General features: G+C 39.3%; 1 protein-coding gene across 4 annotated transcripts in view; it reads right to left on the reverse strand.

The window, feature by feature from the left end:
* Positions 1 to 21,793, reverse strand: part of CUEDC1 (CUE domain containing 1) — a 165,613-nt gene that overhangs the window by 14,959 nt on the left and 128,861 nt on the right. For all 4 annotated transcript variants that reach the window (XM_088442106.1, XM_088442107.1, XM_088442108.1 and 1 more), the window contains one exon: positions 18,306 to 18,401. In XM_088442106.1, the coding sequence (XP_088298232.1) occupies positions 18,306 to 18,401 (96 nt within the window). The remainder of the gene's footprint in view (positions 1 to 18,305; positions 18,402 to 21,793) is intronic.

Consider the following 21,793-nt stretch of genomic DNA (forward strand, 5'->3'; position numbering starts at 1 on the left):
CTGCTTGTTCTTGGGGCATTTTCCCTTCAGTTTGGTCTTCATCAAGTGAAATGCATGCTCAATCGGATTCAGGTCAGGGGATTGACTTGGCCATTGCATAACATTCCACTTTTTAGCATTAAAAAAGTCTTTGGTTGCTTTTGCAGTATGCTTCGGGTCATTGTCCATCTGCACTGTGAAGCGCCGTCCAATGAGTTCTGAAGCATTTGACTGAATATGAGCATATAGTATTGCCCGAAACACTTCAGAATTCATTCTGCTGCTTTTGTCAGCAGTCACATCATCATCAATAAATACTAGGGAACCAGTTCCATTGGCAGCCATACATGCCCATGCCATGACTCTACCACCACCATGCTTCACTGATGAGGTGGTATGTTTTGGATCATGAGCAGTTCCTTTCCTTCTCCATACTCTTCTCTTCCCATCACTCTAGTACAAGTTGATCTTTGTCTCATCTGTCCACAGGATGTTGTTCAAGAACTGTAATGGCTTTTTTAGATGTTGTTTGGCAAACTCTAATCTGGTCTTCCTGTTTTTGTGGCTCACCAATGGTTTACATCTTGTGGTGAACCCTCTATATTCACTCTTGTGAAGTCTTCTCTTGATTGTTGACTTTGACACATATACCCCTACCTCCTGGAGAGTGTTCTTGATTTGGCCAACTGTTGTGAAGGGGTTTTTCATCACCAGGGAAATAATTATTTTGTCATCCACCACAGCTGTTTTCCGAGGTCTTCCGGGTCTTTTGGTGTTGCTGAGCTCTCCAGTGCCTTCTTTCTTTTTAAGAATGTTCCAAACAGTTGATTTGGCCACACCTTATGTTTTTGCTATCTCCCTGATGGGTTTGTTTTGACTTTTCAGCCTAATGATGGCTTGCTTCACTGATAGTGACAGCTCTTTGGATCTCATATTGAGAGTCGACAGCAACTGATTCCAAATGCAAATGTTACACCTAGAATCAACTCCAGACCTTTTACCTGCTTAATTGATAAATGAAATAACGAGGGAATAGCCCACACCTGTCCATGAAATAGCTTTTGAGTTGATAGTCCCATTACTTTTAGCCCCTTAAAAAGTGGGAGGCACATATAGAAACCGTTGTAATTCCTACACCGTTTACCTGATTTGGATGTAATTACCCTCAAATTAAATCTGAAATTCTGCAGTTAAAGCACATCTTGTTTGTTTCATTTCAAAGCCATTGTGGTGGTGAACAGAGGCCAAAATATGAAAATTCTGTCAATGTCCCAATATTTATGCACCTGACTGTATGTAAGCGCTGCAAAAATAATGTAGATAAATTTGATATAGCATCATTCCGTTCCACTGAGTGGAAATAGGTGTATAAAAGAAAGAAACCAGTTGGTTAAAAATATTGCAACATCAAAGTATTCTAGTAAGATTCCATTTGGAAAGGTTTTTATATTATGTATCCTTTTTTGTTGTTGAGAAAAGTGCATGCAGCACTATTTTTAATATATTTGCAACAATGTCCTCAAAGAAGATATGATAGTATATACGTTGCTTTTGGACAGCTGTCCCAATAGTTCCAATTAGGAGATAATTAAACTGTGGACATTTGTAAGGCGTGGATTACAGGGAGAGTTTTTATAAAAAACTTAGAAAGCATGTATGATTAATATATTGACATCTCAAAAAAAAGGACTCTATTCCTGGTGGTGTCCCTTAGGTTTAAAACAAGTCTTTTGATTCAGAAGGTACGTGCTTAACCAGGTGTGTATGATCTCAATCCGGCAGCAATAATTCACAGTGTGTATGAAATAAAGCAGGGAATCACCTTCGACTGCAGCCCATATGTCCTCACACCTATCCACAAGTTCGCACTCATAACGAGTTTCTCTGCCTTAGAATCCTCGGTGCTTCCTGAGATAGATGTGGATAGGCGTGAGGACGAAAAAAGGGGTGTGGCCTAACAGGCTGCCATCAGAAATTGTGGATCAGAGAGCTCCATGTGTAAGGTGTCTGACTGCCATGTGAAAAGTGATGGGTTTGAGTCCCGGATATGACAGTATTTTGAAATATTTGTTTTAAATAAAAGTAGATGTGACTGAAGGTGATTGGGTAGGTGGCAAGATGGAGAAAGAGTTAGCCAGGGAGTGAATATCGGTGGCCAGGAGATGCCAGGGATAAAAGAAAAGGAAACTACTAGTGAGAATGATTATTAACAGAAAATTGAGAGGCCCGAACAGCGCCCCCTACCCTGCGGTGCCCTGTGCCATGGCACATGTCACACCACCCTAGTTACAGCCCTGGCAAAGTCCATCAGGCATTATGTAGGAGTTGGATTATGGGGACAGGGGAGAAAATATATGTAGGATTGTAAACATATGATGCCACAGCAAGGCATTAGAGATGGAGCATTGCTTTGTACAGGGGAGTCACATTTGTAGTGTAGGAATATCAGATATTGACCAATGTTATTCATCCACCCATGAGCAACATTCCAGTGTTTAATGTTTTGTATGTACATATTACAGTGACATGGTGATATGTTTTAATGTACAGTGCTGTACGGCATAAATGCTAAGGTTACTGATGAGCCACAAAAATGTGTAGCATCATTACTAACGCAAGATACACACCCAACCACTGATACTTTGAACAGTCCACCTAACAATACACACGACGACAAGACTGATATGTCAGCTGACAGCCCAACCTCCTAACATTGTAGGACAGGGGTATTCAAAATGCAGCCCTCCTGATGCTGTGGAATTACACAGTCCAGCAAAACTGTGGCAGGGCATGCTGGTATGTATAGTTCTACAACAGATGGAGGGCCGCATGCTGAATACCCCTCTGCTGTAGGAGCATTGCATTTATTAATATTAAGCTTTCAGTGGTTTTCCTAAGATAATGCCCAACTGCTCCTCGATTATGCCTTAAGATCAGTGATTCCCAACCTCGGTCCTCAAGGCACACCAACAGTTATGGTTTTAGTGATATCAATGCTTAAGCACAGATGGCTAAATCAAAATAACTGAGGTACTAATTAAGTCACCTGTGCTCAAGTATGGCTATCCTTAAAACCTGGACTATTAGTGTGCCTTGAGGACCGTGGTTGGGAACCCCTGCCTTAGATCAATCATGGGACTCTGGGGACACTGGGACTATATTTATTAAATGTGTACCGTAAGTATTTGAATGTACTTATTACATTGAAGAGAAACTAGAAACTTAAAAAGGGGTGCGCCTAAATGCATAGCAGGCAGCCTCTCTATCTATTTTAAATACAAAACTAAAGTTTGTTTTTGGCATGTTGGTGCAAGAGCAGATATATCTAATGGGCACTCATAAAGGAATGGTCCCGCACAACTTCTCCCACCTGGTACCTAAAGTGAATAAAATAATAAAGAGGTCTGACATACACTATAAATAAAAAAGGTCACTAACAGTCAATACAGCTCTTGCCATAAGTATTGCACCTTCTACCCGTCCTGAGGGCCGCAGGATTTCTAACACAGATACATCCCAGTCTATGCTGTATTAACCAAGCATCACTACAGGATTCCTGATGCAGTAAAGATCACTAATAGAAGCAATAATGTAGCAGCTCTGTTCTGAAACTAGCATAACGTTGAGAGGACAGGCCCAATCTAGAATAAACTTTTTCTACACCATGCCCAATATCAAGATTGTAACACTTGCAAAAATGTTACTGTACAGATGACGCATTAGCACTGCATGTAATGTACATATTGCTGAGCATTTGCAAATCCTTTCTCTTTGCACTTCCCACTGCAGCATGCGATTTGTCACTCAGTAATGAAATGCTGTGGCATGCTGAGACCGTTCTTTTTAAAGAGCATAATAAATAAAGACTGATTTAATATTTTCATTAGAAGATTTCATGTCTACTGGCTCCTAGGTAACAATCGGTCTGTTGGCTTCTATAAGCAAATAACACTTGAACAATGGATTTGTTCTCTTCTGTGTCACTGCCATTCCCAGCCATACAACAGACCATAGACTATATTGACGGGTACTGGGCATTTGTTCATAGAACACATGGCTTGTGCCATACAACATTATCATGCACTTGTATACGTACTACTGTAACAACAACTGTCACATATCGACTCTTCCTATCAGGAATTCAAACCATGGAGAAGGAAAAATACAACCAGCCAACAGGTATACATCACTAGGACACCACCTGGGTGTATTATTACCTGTCCCAGGAGTGCACCAAAAATTATTCCGTTACAGCTCATTTTCTGTTATTGAGCAATTTAACACAGAGATGCAGATACGCCTGATAATGGCTTTTTCAATTGCCGGTGTCTGAGGGCTGGTGTAAATACACAATGATGAAGAGGACAGTCATCAGCACTAGCTCGCCACTTCTGATTGGCTGAGCGTGAATTCAACAATAAAACTTGTGCCTGTAAGGTGAGGAGAGTGAGTCCGCAATAGTTGTGAATCAAGTAAGGGAATAAATAATGTTATTATTGGATTAGATCATTCTAGAACCAACATAAAGGTTTATCACTGGGGAAATCCTGGATAACTCTTGGTTGGTGGTGCACCCATAGGATTTGTGCTGAACACATAGAGGGGTATCTTTTTGCTCAAAGCAAAAAGAAAAAGAAAAAAAGACAAATTTTGCCTATTCTGGGTCACCCTTTACATAAATACTGAGAAATACAATATGGTAATGAAATAATGAGTAAATATAATATAAAACTTAACATTTAATGGAGAAAAAATAATAATAATCAAAGCGCAAGTCTTAATTCTCTCTCACAAACTTATGTCTGCAGTTTTTTTTAAAAGTTCACCGCCAATTAATAATTTAAGGAAGTAATTGGCCACATTTTACTTATAAGGGGATTACTGGATATGCTAGGCCAGCCCTCTGACGAAGTCCTAGTGACGAAACGCGTAGGGGCGTGGCCTAGCGTTACATTCTACATGGTATGAGACTGCCGAGGACACCACTCACTGGCTCCCAGAGACTCGTTTTATTTGTACAAGTTGTTTTTACCTGCGGTGGTTTGACCGCTCTTTCCGGTACGTGGTTCAAGACTTATGGTTTTATGTACTGGATATCAATAAATGTTTTGGAGATAATGCATTATTAGGCGCTCCCTTTGTTTATTTTTTAGCATTTATTTTTTAGCATTTAATGGAGAACATTAAAAAAAGAGCATTCTACCATATAGGTAGAGTCTACAAAATACATAAAATACATCAAAGGACAAAAGTGGTCAATTAAATTGAACAAATGATCCACGAGTTATGTCAGAAGAATGGTTCAAAGTATAGAGACATTAATATAAGTGCTAATCTGTACTAGATAAATGAATGATCATAGGTTAGAAAATGTGTGAAAAAACGGTCAAGTCTAGGGAGACTGGGAGTAGTACCTTGTATACAAGTACTCGTGGACAGAATAATACATTTGGACCATTGAAGGAAATAAGACCTGAGATACAATTGCGCACATTCACTTCTGCTGTCGCCTATCTAGATCAATCAGGGGATGAGAGAGTGACTGGTACGTTAGTCTCAGGGGAAATACAAAGCAATGATTCTGATTTCTGGGATGTCAGCTGTGTTTCTCCCCTGTTGTCAAAACATTGCAGGGGGGGGGGTCACATAAGGGAAATCCAGATGAGAGAGCTTGATAGAGGAAAAGAAAAAATGAGGTAAATTAAGGGATGAATTCCAATTAAATCTGTATGAATTTATGGTTGCAGACGAAATACAGTTCAAGCAAATTAAATACCTATGGTACAAAGTAACAGTGTGGTCACATGGGAGGAATAATGTCCCTTCATAGGCTATAAACTGTGTATTGTATAATGGAAATATACAATTGGCCCTGGACACACACCTGAAAAGGAGTGCTGTCACTGAGGGTTAAATCTAAAAAAAGAGACTGAATTGCGCACTGTATGTTTGGGGAAGGAAGTAAGAGATGAAGTTCAAGATCGCGGGGTCCCCTGTAATCTCCCCTGTCTAGATCAAATGGGATCAGAGTATGGGAATGCCGCGTGAAATCCAGGGAGAATAGAAAAGAGCAGCGCTACCATTCATAAAGGAATCAGCTGCAGCTCTCCCCTGTTACCAAGCAGCATAGCAGGGGGAGCTACTCGCTGGAGTGCTCAGACATGGCAGCCTGATAGAGAGGATAGAGAGATATCTTGGGTCCGTGGTCCAAATTGTAGTTAACTGCAGAGCGTGTGTGTAGCGGGTGGCATGCAGTCTGCAAATAGCGGGAGCAAGGACGTGCGTTTCGCTGGGAAACTTGGTCACCTACACTGTGTCATAGATTATTATGGGCGTATTTTAGAATTCATTTTTAACTACTTTCCTTAGAGAATGAGTTTTTTGTTATCAAAACAAATATAAACAATTTTTCTTATGTAAGATCTGATACACACCTGACATAAATATGCCGCATATCCTAGTGGAGCACAGCTGGATGCATCCTGAGTAATGTCCAACTCAGCATAAAGGTTTAAATATGTTGTTTTTATTTGCAGCTTTTTAAGGGTTAAAATTCTGACACAAATGCTTGAGTGGTGCACATGTTACCTTGGTGCAGAACATACGTGCCTAGTTTTTATTTCTCTCCTTCAGGAGAAGCCCAGTGGGAAGATGCAAATTCACAAGTAATTGTGTCATATTGCCCCAGCTCCTGCCCCATAGACCTGCTAATGATGGCATTATGCTCCCCATTCCGCTCATATCACTAGGGAGGAGCCAGGATTCTTTTCTGGGGGTGCGGATTCGGGAGTCTCTTAGACATGCAGAGAGAATAGGTATGTACAGTGCAGAATTTGCAGCTGGGCAAACCACGTTGCACTGCCAAGGGGTGAACATGGCAAATTGTATTTGCATGAAGAAGAAATCGTTTATGCTCTTGCGTACTGCACACGCATACTGGCAGCTATAGTTGTTACACTGCTAGGCATCAGTCTCTTCACAACTCAAGACCAGGTCGGGCCTTTTGCATTTTTCCTTCTGCAAGCCAGGGCTGGATTTGCTCCTGACTGTAAATCATCCCCTTATGTAATAAAAGCATTGTACAGGTATGTGCAAGATACAACCTTTTGCCTTCTCTGTGAACGTGCTAATTTTCTGCCATAGCCATGTCTCACAATGACATTAAACCTTGCCCCCAATGATGTGATAAAAGCCCACCTTCTCTCCTGGAAAGGAACATTTCACATTGTAACTGCTAGTGATGCGACAGACATTCTTTTCTACCCACTGGACAGAAGGCAAGTCATTAATCCCCAAAGATTTTAATGACACACTGTATATTTGTATATTGCGATTTAAGCAAGATGCTGCTAGGAAACATAGGATTTCTGTTTCTATTTTGTATTCACAAGATGAGAAAAATACTGTCTTGCAGCAATGCTGACACATGCAAAAAGCTTAAATATGCACATGTTAAAATAAATACATGCTGATATATGCACATGCATTAATCTAGGACAAACACTACACAACATTGTGTTGGCATGCATGCTATATATTAATACCCTGTGAAAGCTGAAAATTAGGGGCCCCCAGGATCCAGTAACTTTTCACTGTGGCCCAGTATTACATATATCACATATTACATGTATAGATTTGTACCAAGTCACTCCTTATAGACCAACAGGTTTTAGACATTATTTCTTTAAGTTTTATAATGCTATTAATTATACAGTTGACAAAGGTACCCCTTGATTTGAGACACTTCCCGTCATACATGAATCACAAGTTGAGAAGCTTAAACACTAGCCCTTTCGCGTGGTCACTACAGTGGACAGCTGTTTTTAATTCATTATCTTCTATAGAAAAATATATATATTTTTTTTTTTTACATCATCAGTGCATGATATCTTTTTTGGACCTCTACCAAAATTAGAAGGTGTTCCACCTAGTGGCAGCTTCTAAATCCTACAAAAACAATAAGGTCAAAATAAAATGGCAGAGAAAAGTTCACCAGCACAAAGCACTTCAGGGATTTCTGTAAAATCTTTTTACTCAAAGATAGCAGAGAAGGTAAAAAAATAAATTCAAGAAAAGTAATGTTTAGGGCATAATAGAGTAGATGTTTTGATCAAATAATCAATGTAAAATCATGTGTCTACTTCCGTGGACGTCGTGCAATACAAAGATCCATTCTGTTTCTGAAGAAAAATTAATTATTTTACCTTACTTTTATGACAAAAAATAATAATACTTTCACAGTTAAAATACTGTTCCACTATAACAGAGCAATTTTTTATGTTGCGGATGGATGCTGTCCACTCAAGTGCTGTAGACTAATAATTTATTTATTTATTTTTAAATCTTGCATTACGTGATCATAATTCATGCATGAAAGGGCTAGACAAATATAATAATAATCTAAAATAAAAAATGCATAATGTTCCTTTAAGCTTAGATAATTAATGTCTCTGGAAGCTAGTTTACATTTTCAGCATGACAGGGGTAGCTAGTTTCACCATATAACTGTCAATTTTTTTTCCAAAAAACGCTCAGAAAATTGCCAGATTTTTTTATGACTGAATTGGGTCAAAAACACCTATTTAAAACTAATTCAACGCGATTTTATTTAAAAAACAAAACAAAACACAACATTAACATAGATTTTTATCGGTCATCAATATATTGGACCACTGATGTTTGGAACATCGCGACTTTCATTTCATTAATGGCTGCACTTCTAAGCAGTAGCCAAGTACATACTGGGGGGGCAGAGGGGTGGTAAATTTAAATTTCTCCGGCAGCTGCTCATCTCTGCAGCTACTGGGTGGATGGTGCTGCCGTGCCGACTGATCAGCAGTGATTGGCAGCATGTCAGATACTGGGGAGGGTGCAGGGAGGCAGAGGGTCCTCTGCTATTGGTGGCTGCTGGAAAATTATCTTCAAGCAGCCACCCACATTTTTCGTTACATTGTTTGCGACTATGTCAGTGATCGTACTGCCTGGCGTGGTTGCATAGCCAGACAAGTTGTTAAGATATGTGCAATATTTTTCCTTATTCTTCTTATAAAAAGTCATGAACTGGATTTTACTTCAGATAGAAACAGGTGAAGCTTTAGTAAAAACCAATAAGCCAAGGGCCTGGATACCAGAACATCATACAGCCTGAGCATTCATCTTTTACACTCTGGTCTAGTTCAAAGTAGTGATGAGCGGTTCCGTTTTGGCTCGGATCTTCCTGCCAAGTTCACATCTCAGAGCGAAGCTAAACGTCATCTATCATAGACATCTTTGCCAAGATGTCCATGAAAGATGATGTTCTGCCTAGTTCGGAGATGTGAACTTGGCCACAACCAAACAACTCATCTCTATTTCAAAGTGGTTTACTTAGATGAGTCGCCTGTGCTAATTTTCTGCAGTAACTTTAGGTTGGAACAGTGTGGTGCATAAAATAGTTTGGGTTATAACCTTCACAAACTATAACAGTCACTCCCAGATTTACCTAAAAGCCAGCATTTAAACTGTAATTGGGAAAAGCACTTAAAACTGCTGGGTATACATGGGCTACTCTAGTATTTACAATATAAAGTTGCTGAAAACAATTCTAGAAACACAAACTCAGATTGCTGAATTTTTCAAACCAGTGTGCCCATTTCACTTCTGTACAGGGAAGCAGAGAGCGTAGAAGAGCGTTACCGCATGGCCAGCAAGATTGGGCCCCCAGAGAGGCCGGGACTGAGTACCCCTACCACTGCCACCTCTGCACCAGTTCTTAGCTAACAATAAATGCAATTATGAAAATCACTACTAAATTAAATTCTGTAAACTACATCAATTAAGACTTAAAAATGCTTGTACATTAAGGCTAAAAAGAACTAATGACATCATTTTAATTTAGTAAAAGTAGTTTGCAGTCCATAAAACAAACATGATCGCCATCTGCTGTTCCTCTTTAGAGCAACTGTTAACTTCATAAAAAGACCCCGCAGATGTAGAAAGATGAACTGGTTTCGCACAACCAAGTCCTTTTAATAAATAAACCACTAGAATAGTTCAGATATAATAAATAAAACTAGATCTACTTTTTTTATTGAAAGACATAAAAAAAACACCACAAACCATAATCTCTGACAACAATATAAATACAGAGCATAATCTCACTGATTACAGTCAGGGAATCTGCTGTTATGAAGTTCACTTGAATATGAAGTAAATAATAATATAGGATAATGTATTCCCTGCTGCAAAATAATAAAGTATATTAGAAGCAAAATGACCATATGTAAACACTGAGTGCTTTTATTTAGATCATAGAACTCTTTGTGTTACATTATTTATTATAATACACTAGTTCACACACACAGAGAGGTGGCAGACAGAAGCTATTTCGATACGCGTGGTCACAGGCAAATCTAGCAGTGTCGTCTAAGGTTGTCAGACGTTTTACTATGAACATATAGGTACCTACTGGAGATAGGGGATGCAGTCAATCGACAAGTTACAAAGGGACCCATTTATCAACGAGTTTTATCATATGCAACGCATTTTAAATCTCATTACATATGATAATGGTGCTGCAGCCAATCAGCACCTGTCATCTGTTTGAAAAATGACAGTTGGGAGCTGATTGGCTTGAGCACCATTTATCAAACGCAACAACTTTTAAAATTCATTCAATGTTTACATACCATGCACTAGTCCTGCAGTGTTTGTATTGTTTTCTTGTGTGCTCATTTGTTTATGAACATGTAAGGTGCTGCGGAAGCCTTGTGGCACCATATAAATAAAGTAGAATAATAATAATAAAATAATAACTACAGTGCATCCGGAGAGTATTCACAGCGCTTCACTTTTTCCACATTTTGTTATGTTACAGCCTTATTCCAAAATGGAATAAATTAATTTTTGTCCTCAAAATTCTACACACAATACCCCATAATGACAATGTGTAAAAAGTTTTTTTTTGAGATTTTTGCAAATTTCATTAAAAAAAAAACTAAGAAATCAAATGTACATAAGTATTCACAGCCTTTGCTCAATACTTTGTTGATGCACCTTTGGCAGCAATTACAGCCTCAAGTCTTTTTTAATATGATGCCACAAGCTTGGCACACCTATCTTTGGACAGTTTCGCCCATTCCTCTTTGCAGCACCTCTCAAGCTCCATCAGGTTGGATGGGAACTGTCGGTGCACAGCCATTTTCAGATCTCTCCATAGATGTTCAATCGGATTCAAGTCTGGACTCTGGCTGGGCCACTCAAGGACTTTCACAGAGTTGCCCTGAAGTCACTCCTTTGATATCTTGGCTGTGTGCTTAGGGTCGTTGTCCTGCTGAAAGATGAACCGTTGCCTCAGTCTGAGGTCAAAAGCGCTCTGGAGCAGGTTTTCATCCAGGATGTATCTGTACATTGCTACATTCATCTTTCCCTCTATCCTGACTAGTCTCCCAGTTCCTGCTGCTGAAAAACATCCCCACAGCATGATGCTGCCACCACCATGCTTCACTGTAGGATTGGCCTGGTGATGAGCGGTGCCTGGTTTACTCCAAACATAACACCTGCCATTCACGCCAAAGGGTTTTGTTTCTCATGGTCTGAGAGTCCTTCAGGTGCATTTTGGCAAACTCCAGACGAGCTGCCATGTGCTTTTTACTAAGCAATGGCTTCCGTCTGGCCACTCTACCATACAGGCCTGATTGGTGGATTACCGCAGAGATGGTTGTCCTTCTGGAAGGTTCTCCTCTCTCCACAGAGGAATGCTGTATCTCTGACAGAGTGACCATAGGGTTCTTGGTCACCTCCTTGACTATGGCCCTTCTCCCCCAATCGCTCTGTTTAGACGGCCGGCCAACTCTACGAAGAGTCCTGGTTGGTTCCGAACTTCTTCCCTTTACGGATAATGGAGGCCACTGTGCTCATTGGGACCTTCAAAGCAGCAGATATTTTTCTGTACCCTTTCCCAGAAATGTGCCTCGAGACAATCCTGTCTCTGAGACCTACAGGCAATTCCTTGGACTTCATGCTTGGTTTGTGCTCTGACATGCACTGTCAAGTGTGGGACCTTATATAGACAGGTGTATGCCTTTCAAAATCATGTCCAATCAACTGAATTTACCACAGGCAATTAAGCTGGAGGAACATCTCAACTTATGATCAGTGGAAACAGGATGCACCCGAGCTCAATTATGTGCTTCATGGCAAGGCTGTGAATACTTATGTGCATGTGATTTCTTGTTTTGTTTTTTGTTTAATTAAATTTGTAAAAATCTCAAAAAAACTTTTTACGCGTTGTCATTATGGGGTATTGTGTGTAGAATTTTGAGGACAAAATTAATTTATCCCATTTTGGAATAAGGCTGTAACAACAACATGTGGAAAAAGTGAAGTGCTGTGAATACTTTCCGGATGCACTGTTGAGGTGCATACACACGTAAAGATTTTCTGTCGAACCATCCAACTAGTTGATTGGTTGGAATGAAAACCTGGTAACGTATGGGAGTAAATGATGATCAGCAATTTGCTCCTAAATGCCAGAAAACAGATGAAAATGGTCGTCAGACAAGGTTGTTAAATGTTTGATATAAACAATTTGTTCAAACAGTTTTTGTCCATTTTCCGGCGTTTGGAAGCAAATTGCTGATTGTCATTTGCTTTCATACCTTACTAGATTTTCATTCCAACAAATCAACTAGTTGGATGGTTGGACAGAAAATCTTTACGTGTGTATGCAGCTTAAGTGGCTCGGAGAATAAAACATCTAAATTTTGGGTCCATGGCCAGGAAACTCCTGACCTTAATCCCATTGAGAACTTGTGGTCAATCCTCAAGAGACGGGGGGACAAACAAAAATCCACAAATTCTGACAAACTCCAAGCATTGATTAGGCAAGAATGGGCGGCCATCAGTCAGTATGTGGCCGAGAAGTTGATTGACAGTATGCCAGGGCGAATTGCAGAGGTCTTGAAAAAGAAGGGTCAACACTGCAAATATTGACTCTCTGCATAAACTTAATGTAATAGTCAATAAAAGCCTTTGACACTTAATGCTTGTAATCTTACTTCAGCATACCATATTAACATCTGACAAAAAGGTCTAAAAACACTGAAGCAGTAAACTTTGTGATAACCAATACTTGTCATTCTCAAAACTTTTGGCCATGGCTGTATATATGGTAGTATACAGCAGTTGTTCCCAAAGTGGGTGTCACAAGGCACTTGCAGGGGTGCCATGGGTTGGTGGTCCAGGACCAAATAGAATGTATTAACAGTCTATGTGATAGGCAGCTGCCTCTCATAAAATACATGGGCAAACAGAAGCACAACCCTGTCCACCACCATGTAACTGAACCGAAGGATTACAGGTAAGCACAATTGACTGACGGACTTTATTTTTCTGAATCTCTCAATAGGAAACTTTTGGCCTAGGGGTGTTGTTAAAAAAATACTGACACTGTAGGGTGCGTGACTCAAGAAAGTTTGTGAACCACTGGAATACAGTATGCACCGTAGGGTTTGAAACCACTTTCTTACTTCATTCACTTTTGCAGAAATTTTGGTATAACATACAGATGTGTTCTCACATACCTATCCTTTTGCATCATATATACCTATCCTTTTGCGTCATATATACCTATCCTTTTACATCATATATACCTATCCTTTTACATCATATATACCTATCCTTTTGCGTCATATATACCTATCCTTTTGCATCATATATACCTATCCTTTTGCGTCATATATAACTATTCTTTTACGTCATATATACCTATCCTTTGAAGTCATATATACCTATCCTTTGAAGTCATATATACCTATCCTTTTGCATTATATATACCTATCCTTTTACGTCATATATACCTATCCTTTTACGTCATATATACCTATCCTTTTGTGTCATATATACCTATCCTTTTGCGTCATATATACCTATCCTTTTATGTCATACAGTCAGGTGCATAAATATTGGGACATTGACAGAATTTTCATATTTTGTCCTCTATTCACCACCACAATGGCTTTGAAATGAAACAAACAAGATGTGCTTTAACTGCAGAATTTCAGATTTAATTTGAGGGTAATTACATCCAAATCAGGTGAACGGTGTAGGAATTACAATGGTTTCTATATGTGCCTCCCACTTTTTAAGGTGTAAAAAGCTATTTCATAGACAGGTGTGGGCTATTCCCTCATTATTTCATTATCAATTAAGCAGGTAAAAGGTCTGGAGTTGATTCTAGGTGTGACATTTGCATTTGGAATCAGTTGCTGTCGACTCTCAATATGAGATCCAAAGAGCTGTCACTATCAGTGAAGCAAGCCATCATTAGGCTGAAAAATCAAAACAAACCCATCATAGAGATAGCAAAAACATTAGGTGTGGCCAAATCAACTGTTTGGAACATTCTTAAAAAGAAAGAACGCACCGGAGAGCTCAGCAACACCAAAAGACCCGGAAGACCACGGAAAACAACTGTGGTGGATGACAGAAGAATTATTTCCCTGGTGAAGAAAAACCCCTTCACAACAGTTGGCTAAATCAAGAACACTCTCCAGGAGGTAGGTGTATATGTGTCAAAGTCAACAATCAAGAGAAGTCTTCACAAGAGTGAATATAGAGGGTTCACCACAAGATGTAAACCATTTGTGAGCCACAAAAACAGGAAGACCAGATTAGAGTTTGCCAAACAACATCTAAAAAAGCCATTACAATTCTGGAACAACATCCTATGGACAGATGAGACAAAGATCAACTTGTACCAGAGTGATGGGAAGAGAAGAGTATGGAGAAGGAAAGGAACTGCTCATGATCCAAAACATACCACCTCATCAGTGAAGCATGGTGGTGGTAGAGTCATGGCGTGGGCATGTATGGCTGCCAATGGAACTGGTTTCCTTGTATTTATGGATGATGTGACTGCTGACAAAAGCAGCAGAATGAATTCTGAAGTGTTTCGGGCAATATTATATGCTCATATTCAGTCAAATTCTTCAGAACTCATTGGACGGCGCTTCACAGTGCAGATGGACAATGACCCGAAGCATACTGCAAAAGCAACCAAAGAGTTTTTTAAGGCTAAAAATTGGATTATTATGCAATGGCTAAGTCAATCCCCTGACCTGAATCCGATTGAGCATGCATTTCACTTGATGAAGACCAAACTGAAGGGAAAATGCCCCAAGAATGAGCAGGAACTGAAGACATTTGCAGTAGAGGCCTGGCAGAGCATCACCAGGGATGAAACCCAGCGTCTGGTGTTGTCTATGCGTTCCTGACTTCAGGCTGTAATTGTCTGCAAAGGATTTGCAACAAAGTATTAAAAAGTGAAAGTTAGATTTAGGATTGTTTAGTTTGTCCCATTACTTTTGGCCCCTTAAAAAGTAGGAGGCACATATAGAAACCATTGTAATTCCTACACCGTTCACCTGATTTGGCTGGAATTACCCTCAAATTAAATCTGAAAGTCTGCAGTTAAAGCACATCTTGTTTGTTTCATTTCAAAGCCATTGTGGTGGTGAATAGAGGCCAAAATATGGCCTGTATATACCTATCCTTTTATGTCATATATACCTATCCTTTTGCATCATATATACCTATCCTTTTGCATCATATATACCTATCCTCTTTGCGTTGTGTGCACTTTTTCTGCAATAGTGCATCTTAGTTTAAAAATGTCCTGCGTCCGATACTGCGTATGTGTACAAAGTTGCAGACAGCCGCAATGGCTTTGGTGGGCATCTCAGTAAGAGTCCCGGCCGCTGCTGCATTAGCATATTATTAGCATATTATTGCACATCTACAGCTGCGAAAATGGCAACTACAAAAGCATTAGCATACAGCTCCAGCCCTATGTGTTTTATTATATTTATTTTTACATCTTTTAGAAAAATCTACTTAAATTCTTGGGATAATAGCTCTTTAAATAAAAACACAAGAGGTGTATTTAGGTAATCAGACAAGAGAAAGAAAATAACAGTAATAAATCAAATCTCAATTAAAAAATACAATTATATATTTCATATTGGCATATGCAAAATGGTAGGTCCTGCTGTTCAGTATTTTCATGTAGACTTGTTTATATTCATTTCCACAGGGTAGGAATTCCCCAATCCACCACTTTTCTCTGCTTTGGAATGGACCCTGCTAGCTCTATCAGGATGTAGTTTAACCCTGGCTGTCGGGATGCCAGCGCTCACAATGTCCGCGTCGGAATCCCGAAACACCATTCAGAATCCCAGAGCCGGCATCCCAACGGTAAGCAGCTTAGGGGGAGGGTTAGGTTTAGGCTGTGGGCAGGGAGGGTTAGGTATAGGGGTAGGATACTTGCCGACAGGTGTCTGTATCCTAACTCTATTGGGATGCCGGCATCGTGATTCTGACTGCCGGGATCCTGAGCACCGGCATCCCGTACCCAGCCCACTCTATCGCCACAGTCACACTTGTCCATAGACTTTGTACGCCCACTTATATGCTCCTATCCAGTGCTATTTTTCATCAGGAACTCAGTTACTGAACCACGCATTAACTATGACGCAATCTCCAGAGTCAAGATGTATTTTCCATAAGATAAGTTTTATTTTAAAGTCCATTTTGAGTGCCTTCCTTTATAAAAACAATACTATATATACATACATATATATATACATACATATATATATACATACACACATATATATATATATATATATATATACACACACACACACACACTGTATATGTATGTATGTGTGTGTATATATATATATATATATATATATATATATATATATATATATATACACATATATACACACACACACAAACATACATATACACACACAAAAAAAATGGGGCACTCACCAGGTTTCTTCGTGCATATAAAAGTTGCTGTTTATTACTCACGTATTGTTAAAGGTGCTATAATGCTCAAACGTTTTGGGACTCAGCAGAGGCCTTCATCAGGAAGCACAACCAACACAACACAGCATGTACAGATGCCCAAATCACCTACTACATATATATATTTGTTTTTCTATAGCTCCACCCACAATTCCTGAACCTATTTTTCCAGTAAAATAGCCCTGCTTCTATCCAAATACTCAAGTGATCAACAAAAAGTTGATTGCATTGTACTGTGGTCAACATAATATAGTTAGCAAAATAAGTATCTCTGAATTGTATTTACAAGACAATATGCATTAAATACTATACTAAATACCATTAAACAATGTACAGCTGGAACTGAATAATTTTTTAAATATATTTCACTAGTAAAACCATGCCCATTATCAATGGCCACACTTTATCCCACGTTCATTTTCTGCTTTGGCTTATTTCACCTGACATCTTACCAACTTTCAAACCCAAGGTCAAAGTGTGACTTTATGCAATTATCCTCATTATTGTGAGACTATTAATATGGTCTCTGGCTAGAAACAAATTAAGTTATACATTTTCCTGCCTCTCCTTCACTTCAACTACCCTCAACATAAAACATGAGTAGGCTAACTATAGCGCTCACATCAGATGGCTGTGTACAAGAATAAAATAAGCCCACAAAAAGGCCCTTAAATCTGAAGTGCCAGGATTGATTCACTTCTTACTCAAACAGGTGGTGAGGGTTAACAAAGGCTGAGGAAAATACTAAGAGGCTTTTCTGTGCCACATATCATAAGAAATAAATGCATGTACAGATGTGTTCTTAAACATCTAGCCTCAATAAGCTATGCGGCGTGAGGCGCCAGACGCGAGAGAGCCGCCATGTCCCGTGGGACTGCTTGCGCCAAGCTTCTTTTCTGCACAAAAAGGTCCTAGTCACAAACAGAGAAATCACTTCACGAAACTGCACAGATTCATTTGATATGTGACACTTGCATATCTGTGTGCGACTGAGGCTGTATACAAAGCACAATGGACCTTGGCGTGGAAAAATCCGTGGCCTCTGCATTGTAGCGCTTCATTTACAGATTCAGAGTCAGTCGCACACAGATTACAAGTGTCGCGTATCAAATTAATCAGCTCAGTCTCGTAACTGGTTTGACAGTTTGAGACAGACGCATTTTCAGGCAAAAAAGAAGTGTAAAAGACGCTCAGAGCAAGCAGAGTCAGACGGGACTTGGCGCCCTGAGACAGACTGTTTGGCGCGACTGCAGCAATAGTGTATAAGGACACGTCTGTACAGTAGACAGCCATATGTTACTATTAAGTATTACTGAACTAGGACTGCAACATGTAGAAGATATATGATTGTCAATGTTTTGTGATTTATCTTTGGACAATTAGTGAAAGATAAAAAAGAATATATATATATATATATATATATATATATATATATATAAATATATATATATAGTATGTGAGATACTTACATTTTCCCATGTGTTTTAATTTATCCCTAAATAAGGCATCTTCAGATATAGCACTATTGAGGTCACAGAGACCAGATACAGCCTGGAATTCATCTGCTGTAAAAGAAGAAAACACAGAACACTCACTCTGCAGAATAAACAAAAAAGTTGACATACTCAATCTTGTTTAGTAAATACCAGTAAGTTATTATAGATTAATGTATAAACCTTAGGAAAAACAATTGGTGTTTTCACTATATGCCAAAATTTTTCACTAAATGAATGAATGTAGAGATAAATAATTAGGAAGTCCTGTAGGTTACCTAAGGGAACAATACCAGCAAGACTAAATTACTCATTAGATAGCTGAAAAGTAACATGGAAAACTAGAGGTATCAGAAAGGACATGAGTATATTGACAGTTCTGCCTTGAATACTTTCTCATACATACAAACTTCAGCAAACATTACTTGCCCTAGCAGCATTTCAGTATGTTTTCTCTCATTGATATTTTAGTTGTCTGTTTTTATATTTTGATTTAGTCTTACTTAATTATTTAACCACAAATATCTTTGAAATGTAAAAACATATGCAAAGTGTGCAACAGTGACTGTACATCAGCACAAAGTAACATTTGTAACATCAACAAGTCATGCTTAGAAAAGCTTATGGTACAAAAATAAAGCATAATCAACATCAGATATTCAGCACACAATACTCACCTTAGGGAGTGATTCACCCAACATCTACTCCTAATTATATTTCAGGAGAGATATAATGTGATGATGCAAATAAAGATTACATACTCCCGCATTTACTATTGTGCAGAAATGATTTCTCGTATATCAGAAAATACCCGGGATGGAGGGAGCAATGGTCACATGAAACGGAACTGTGTAAGACTATTTGGTGGTGGTCTCATCTTAAGTGACGAAGCCATGGAAGTAGTTTTAACAAAAAAAAAAAAAAAAAAAGAAGGAAAACCATCAATATTACACACTTGTATGTATTCTTCCTTTACCTTTATTCAGGAAGGTTCTGATGCATGTGTATATTCAGGTACGCTGAGAAGGGGGGGAGGGCTACTCTATAACTGGGTCAGGGCTTGTTGGAGGAGCATCATGTGCAAAGAGGAGAGATTGCACTGATCACCACTCCCCCAGAGGATGAGCAGTCCTTGGCTCCCTATCCCCCCCTCCCCGTAAAGGAAATCAACAAGAAGCATGCCCTTGTGGTCCCAAAACACAGTCGCCATGACCTTCTTTGCTGACAGAGCGGTTTTGAATTTCTTTAAAAGGTGGGGGTGAAGCGCGTTTCCATGTCATGGATGCTTGCTTCGTCTCCGGTGTTACATGATGTACCCACGTTTCATCGCCTGTAACAATACGCTGCAGGAACTGCTCTTTATCCTCACTGCGTCAAAGTGCAGGAGAGACAATTCCATCCTTTTGGTTTTGTGAACTTCTGTGAGTTGCTTCGGCATCCAGCGTGAACACTTTTTTTCCTGTACCCCAGTTGTTCATGAACGATGTTGTGCACAGTAACCACTGAGATGTTCAGTTCATCAGCAATATAACTAATATGAATGTGTCTGTACTCCTGAATCAGACCTTCAATGTGCACAAATTGTCATCTGGGGTGGACGTGCCCTTTAGATGTAAAACTCTGATCACACTACGCAACCTCAGTGTTTGACCATGTTTCTGCCCCACTGTCTTATAACTGATGTTGGGCCTGTATGACTGATATGAGGCGTAGTCTAATGGCTGTGAGGGGAAGCAGTGGTCTACTTGCTCTGGCCTGGCAGGAAATTAGAATGAAATAGAGAACAGTACACACACGAGAGGTCTTGTTACCTTACTTATCGAACCACCCTTGTAGTTACCACGGGTGTGTTGTTTTCATGATTATTATATTATCTGTGTGTGGATAAATGTATCATCCAAGCATACAGCAGTTGACAAGAATCTTTCCTATTTTTCTTTTTAAATTCATTGATGCCAGTCTATTTAGTGACAGTCATTCCCTGCTTGGCAGTGTCCTCTTCTGTCAGCATAATGATTCTGGAGACTGGTCAATGTGAAATGTGCATGCGAGGCGCCATTGGAGCGTGCACATAGCTGTTTAGCCCTGTTTGGAACACAGAGAGGCTTTGCTGGTCCCGTTTGCCAGCTATATTCAATATATAGGTAATGTAATGCAGACTTTGAATGGCGTTACCTAGTGGTGAAAAGCCTTGCTTTTAGCGGCTTGGTTAACAGAGTTAAGCTGCCATCTCCGTGAAGTCTATTTGGACAGAAGTAAGATGTGCATAGTAGTGTAAGGCCAGAGAAGCAGTAAACCTTTATTAGATTGGGTAAAACAGTGGCAAAATGGCTCCTCACAGCGTTATAAATATGTCCCTTAGTTACTTAACTATAACTAATACCAAAATCAGATTGAACGGCCAATACAGTATATCGCCCATGTGTACCAAGCTTAAATGATAGACAGTTAGACAGATAAATATTGCGAAATGCAGGTAGGTTGTGATTTATAACCTTAATAGGGTGATCATGTAACTTGCTATAGAACTGTCAGTTATCAACTGTATCTGTTATTATGCCTACTAACTGTGTAGTGTAAGCTAGTTTTAACCTAACTGATAGATAAATCATGTGACTTGCTTACACAGCACTTATGTCACTCAGGTTTGGTAGAAAGGTCGTCATAATGTAGAGAACTGTCAGTTATCAACTGTATCTGCTGATATGGCACCTCACAATGTAAGGTATGCTTATTTTAACCTATATGTTATATAAAAAAAAATGTTTGATAGATAGATGATAGCATTGGTGAAATGCAGGTATGATGTGATTTATAACCTCAATTAGATGATCATACCTTGTAATGCAAGCTCATTTTTAATCTAAATAATTGATTATAAATACATTATAAATAGATAGCAATGGTAAAATGCAGGAGGTGATTTTTCACCTCAGTATATTGACCATGTTACTTGTTACATCATAAACGGCCTTTGTGATGTCGCTCAGCTTTGCCTACTTTTTGTTTCTCATCTCTGGGAGAAGCTCGGAGAGGAGACGCAGCTGACCACTTTAGGGGCAGGGCTCTCACGTCATTAGGCTCCGCCCCATCATGGCAAAACGCAGTGAAATGCGGGTCTGTGTGGAGGGAACGGAGCTGAAATTACGCAATTCGCTGTATTCTACCCCCACTCCTTCCCTACGGAACCTCAATTTCCGGAAATTATCTCCCCATCCAATCTTCCAGGGGTGTTGGGGACTATCCGAAATATCAGGAGACTGCCCGCGCACCTTCCTGGAGAGTAGGCAAGTAAGCCATTTTGGTGAGAACTGTCAGTTATCAACTGTATCTACTGTTATATTATGTCACAATGTAAGCTATGCTTATTTTAACCTAAATGTTATATATAAAAAAAAATGAGATAAGATAGATGAAATGCAGGTAGGATGTGATTTATAACCATAATATGACTTAATATAACT

This window comes from Taudactylus pleione, unplaced genomic scaffold (genome assembly GCF_031769625.1).
Source record: "Taudactylus pleione unplaced genomic scaffold, aTauple2 ptg000305l, whole genome shotgun sequence".
NCBI classification, from domain to species: Eukaryota; Metazoa; Chordata; class Amphibia; order Anura; family Myobatrachidae; genus Taudactylus; species Taudactylus pleione.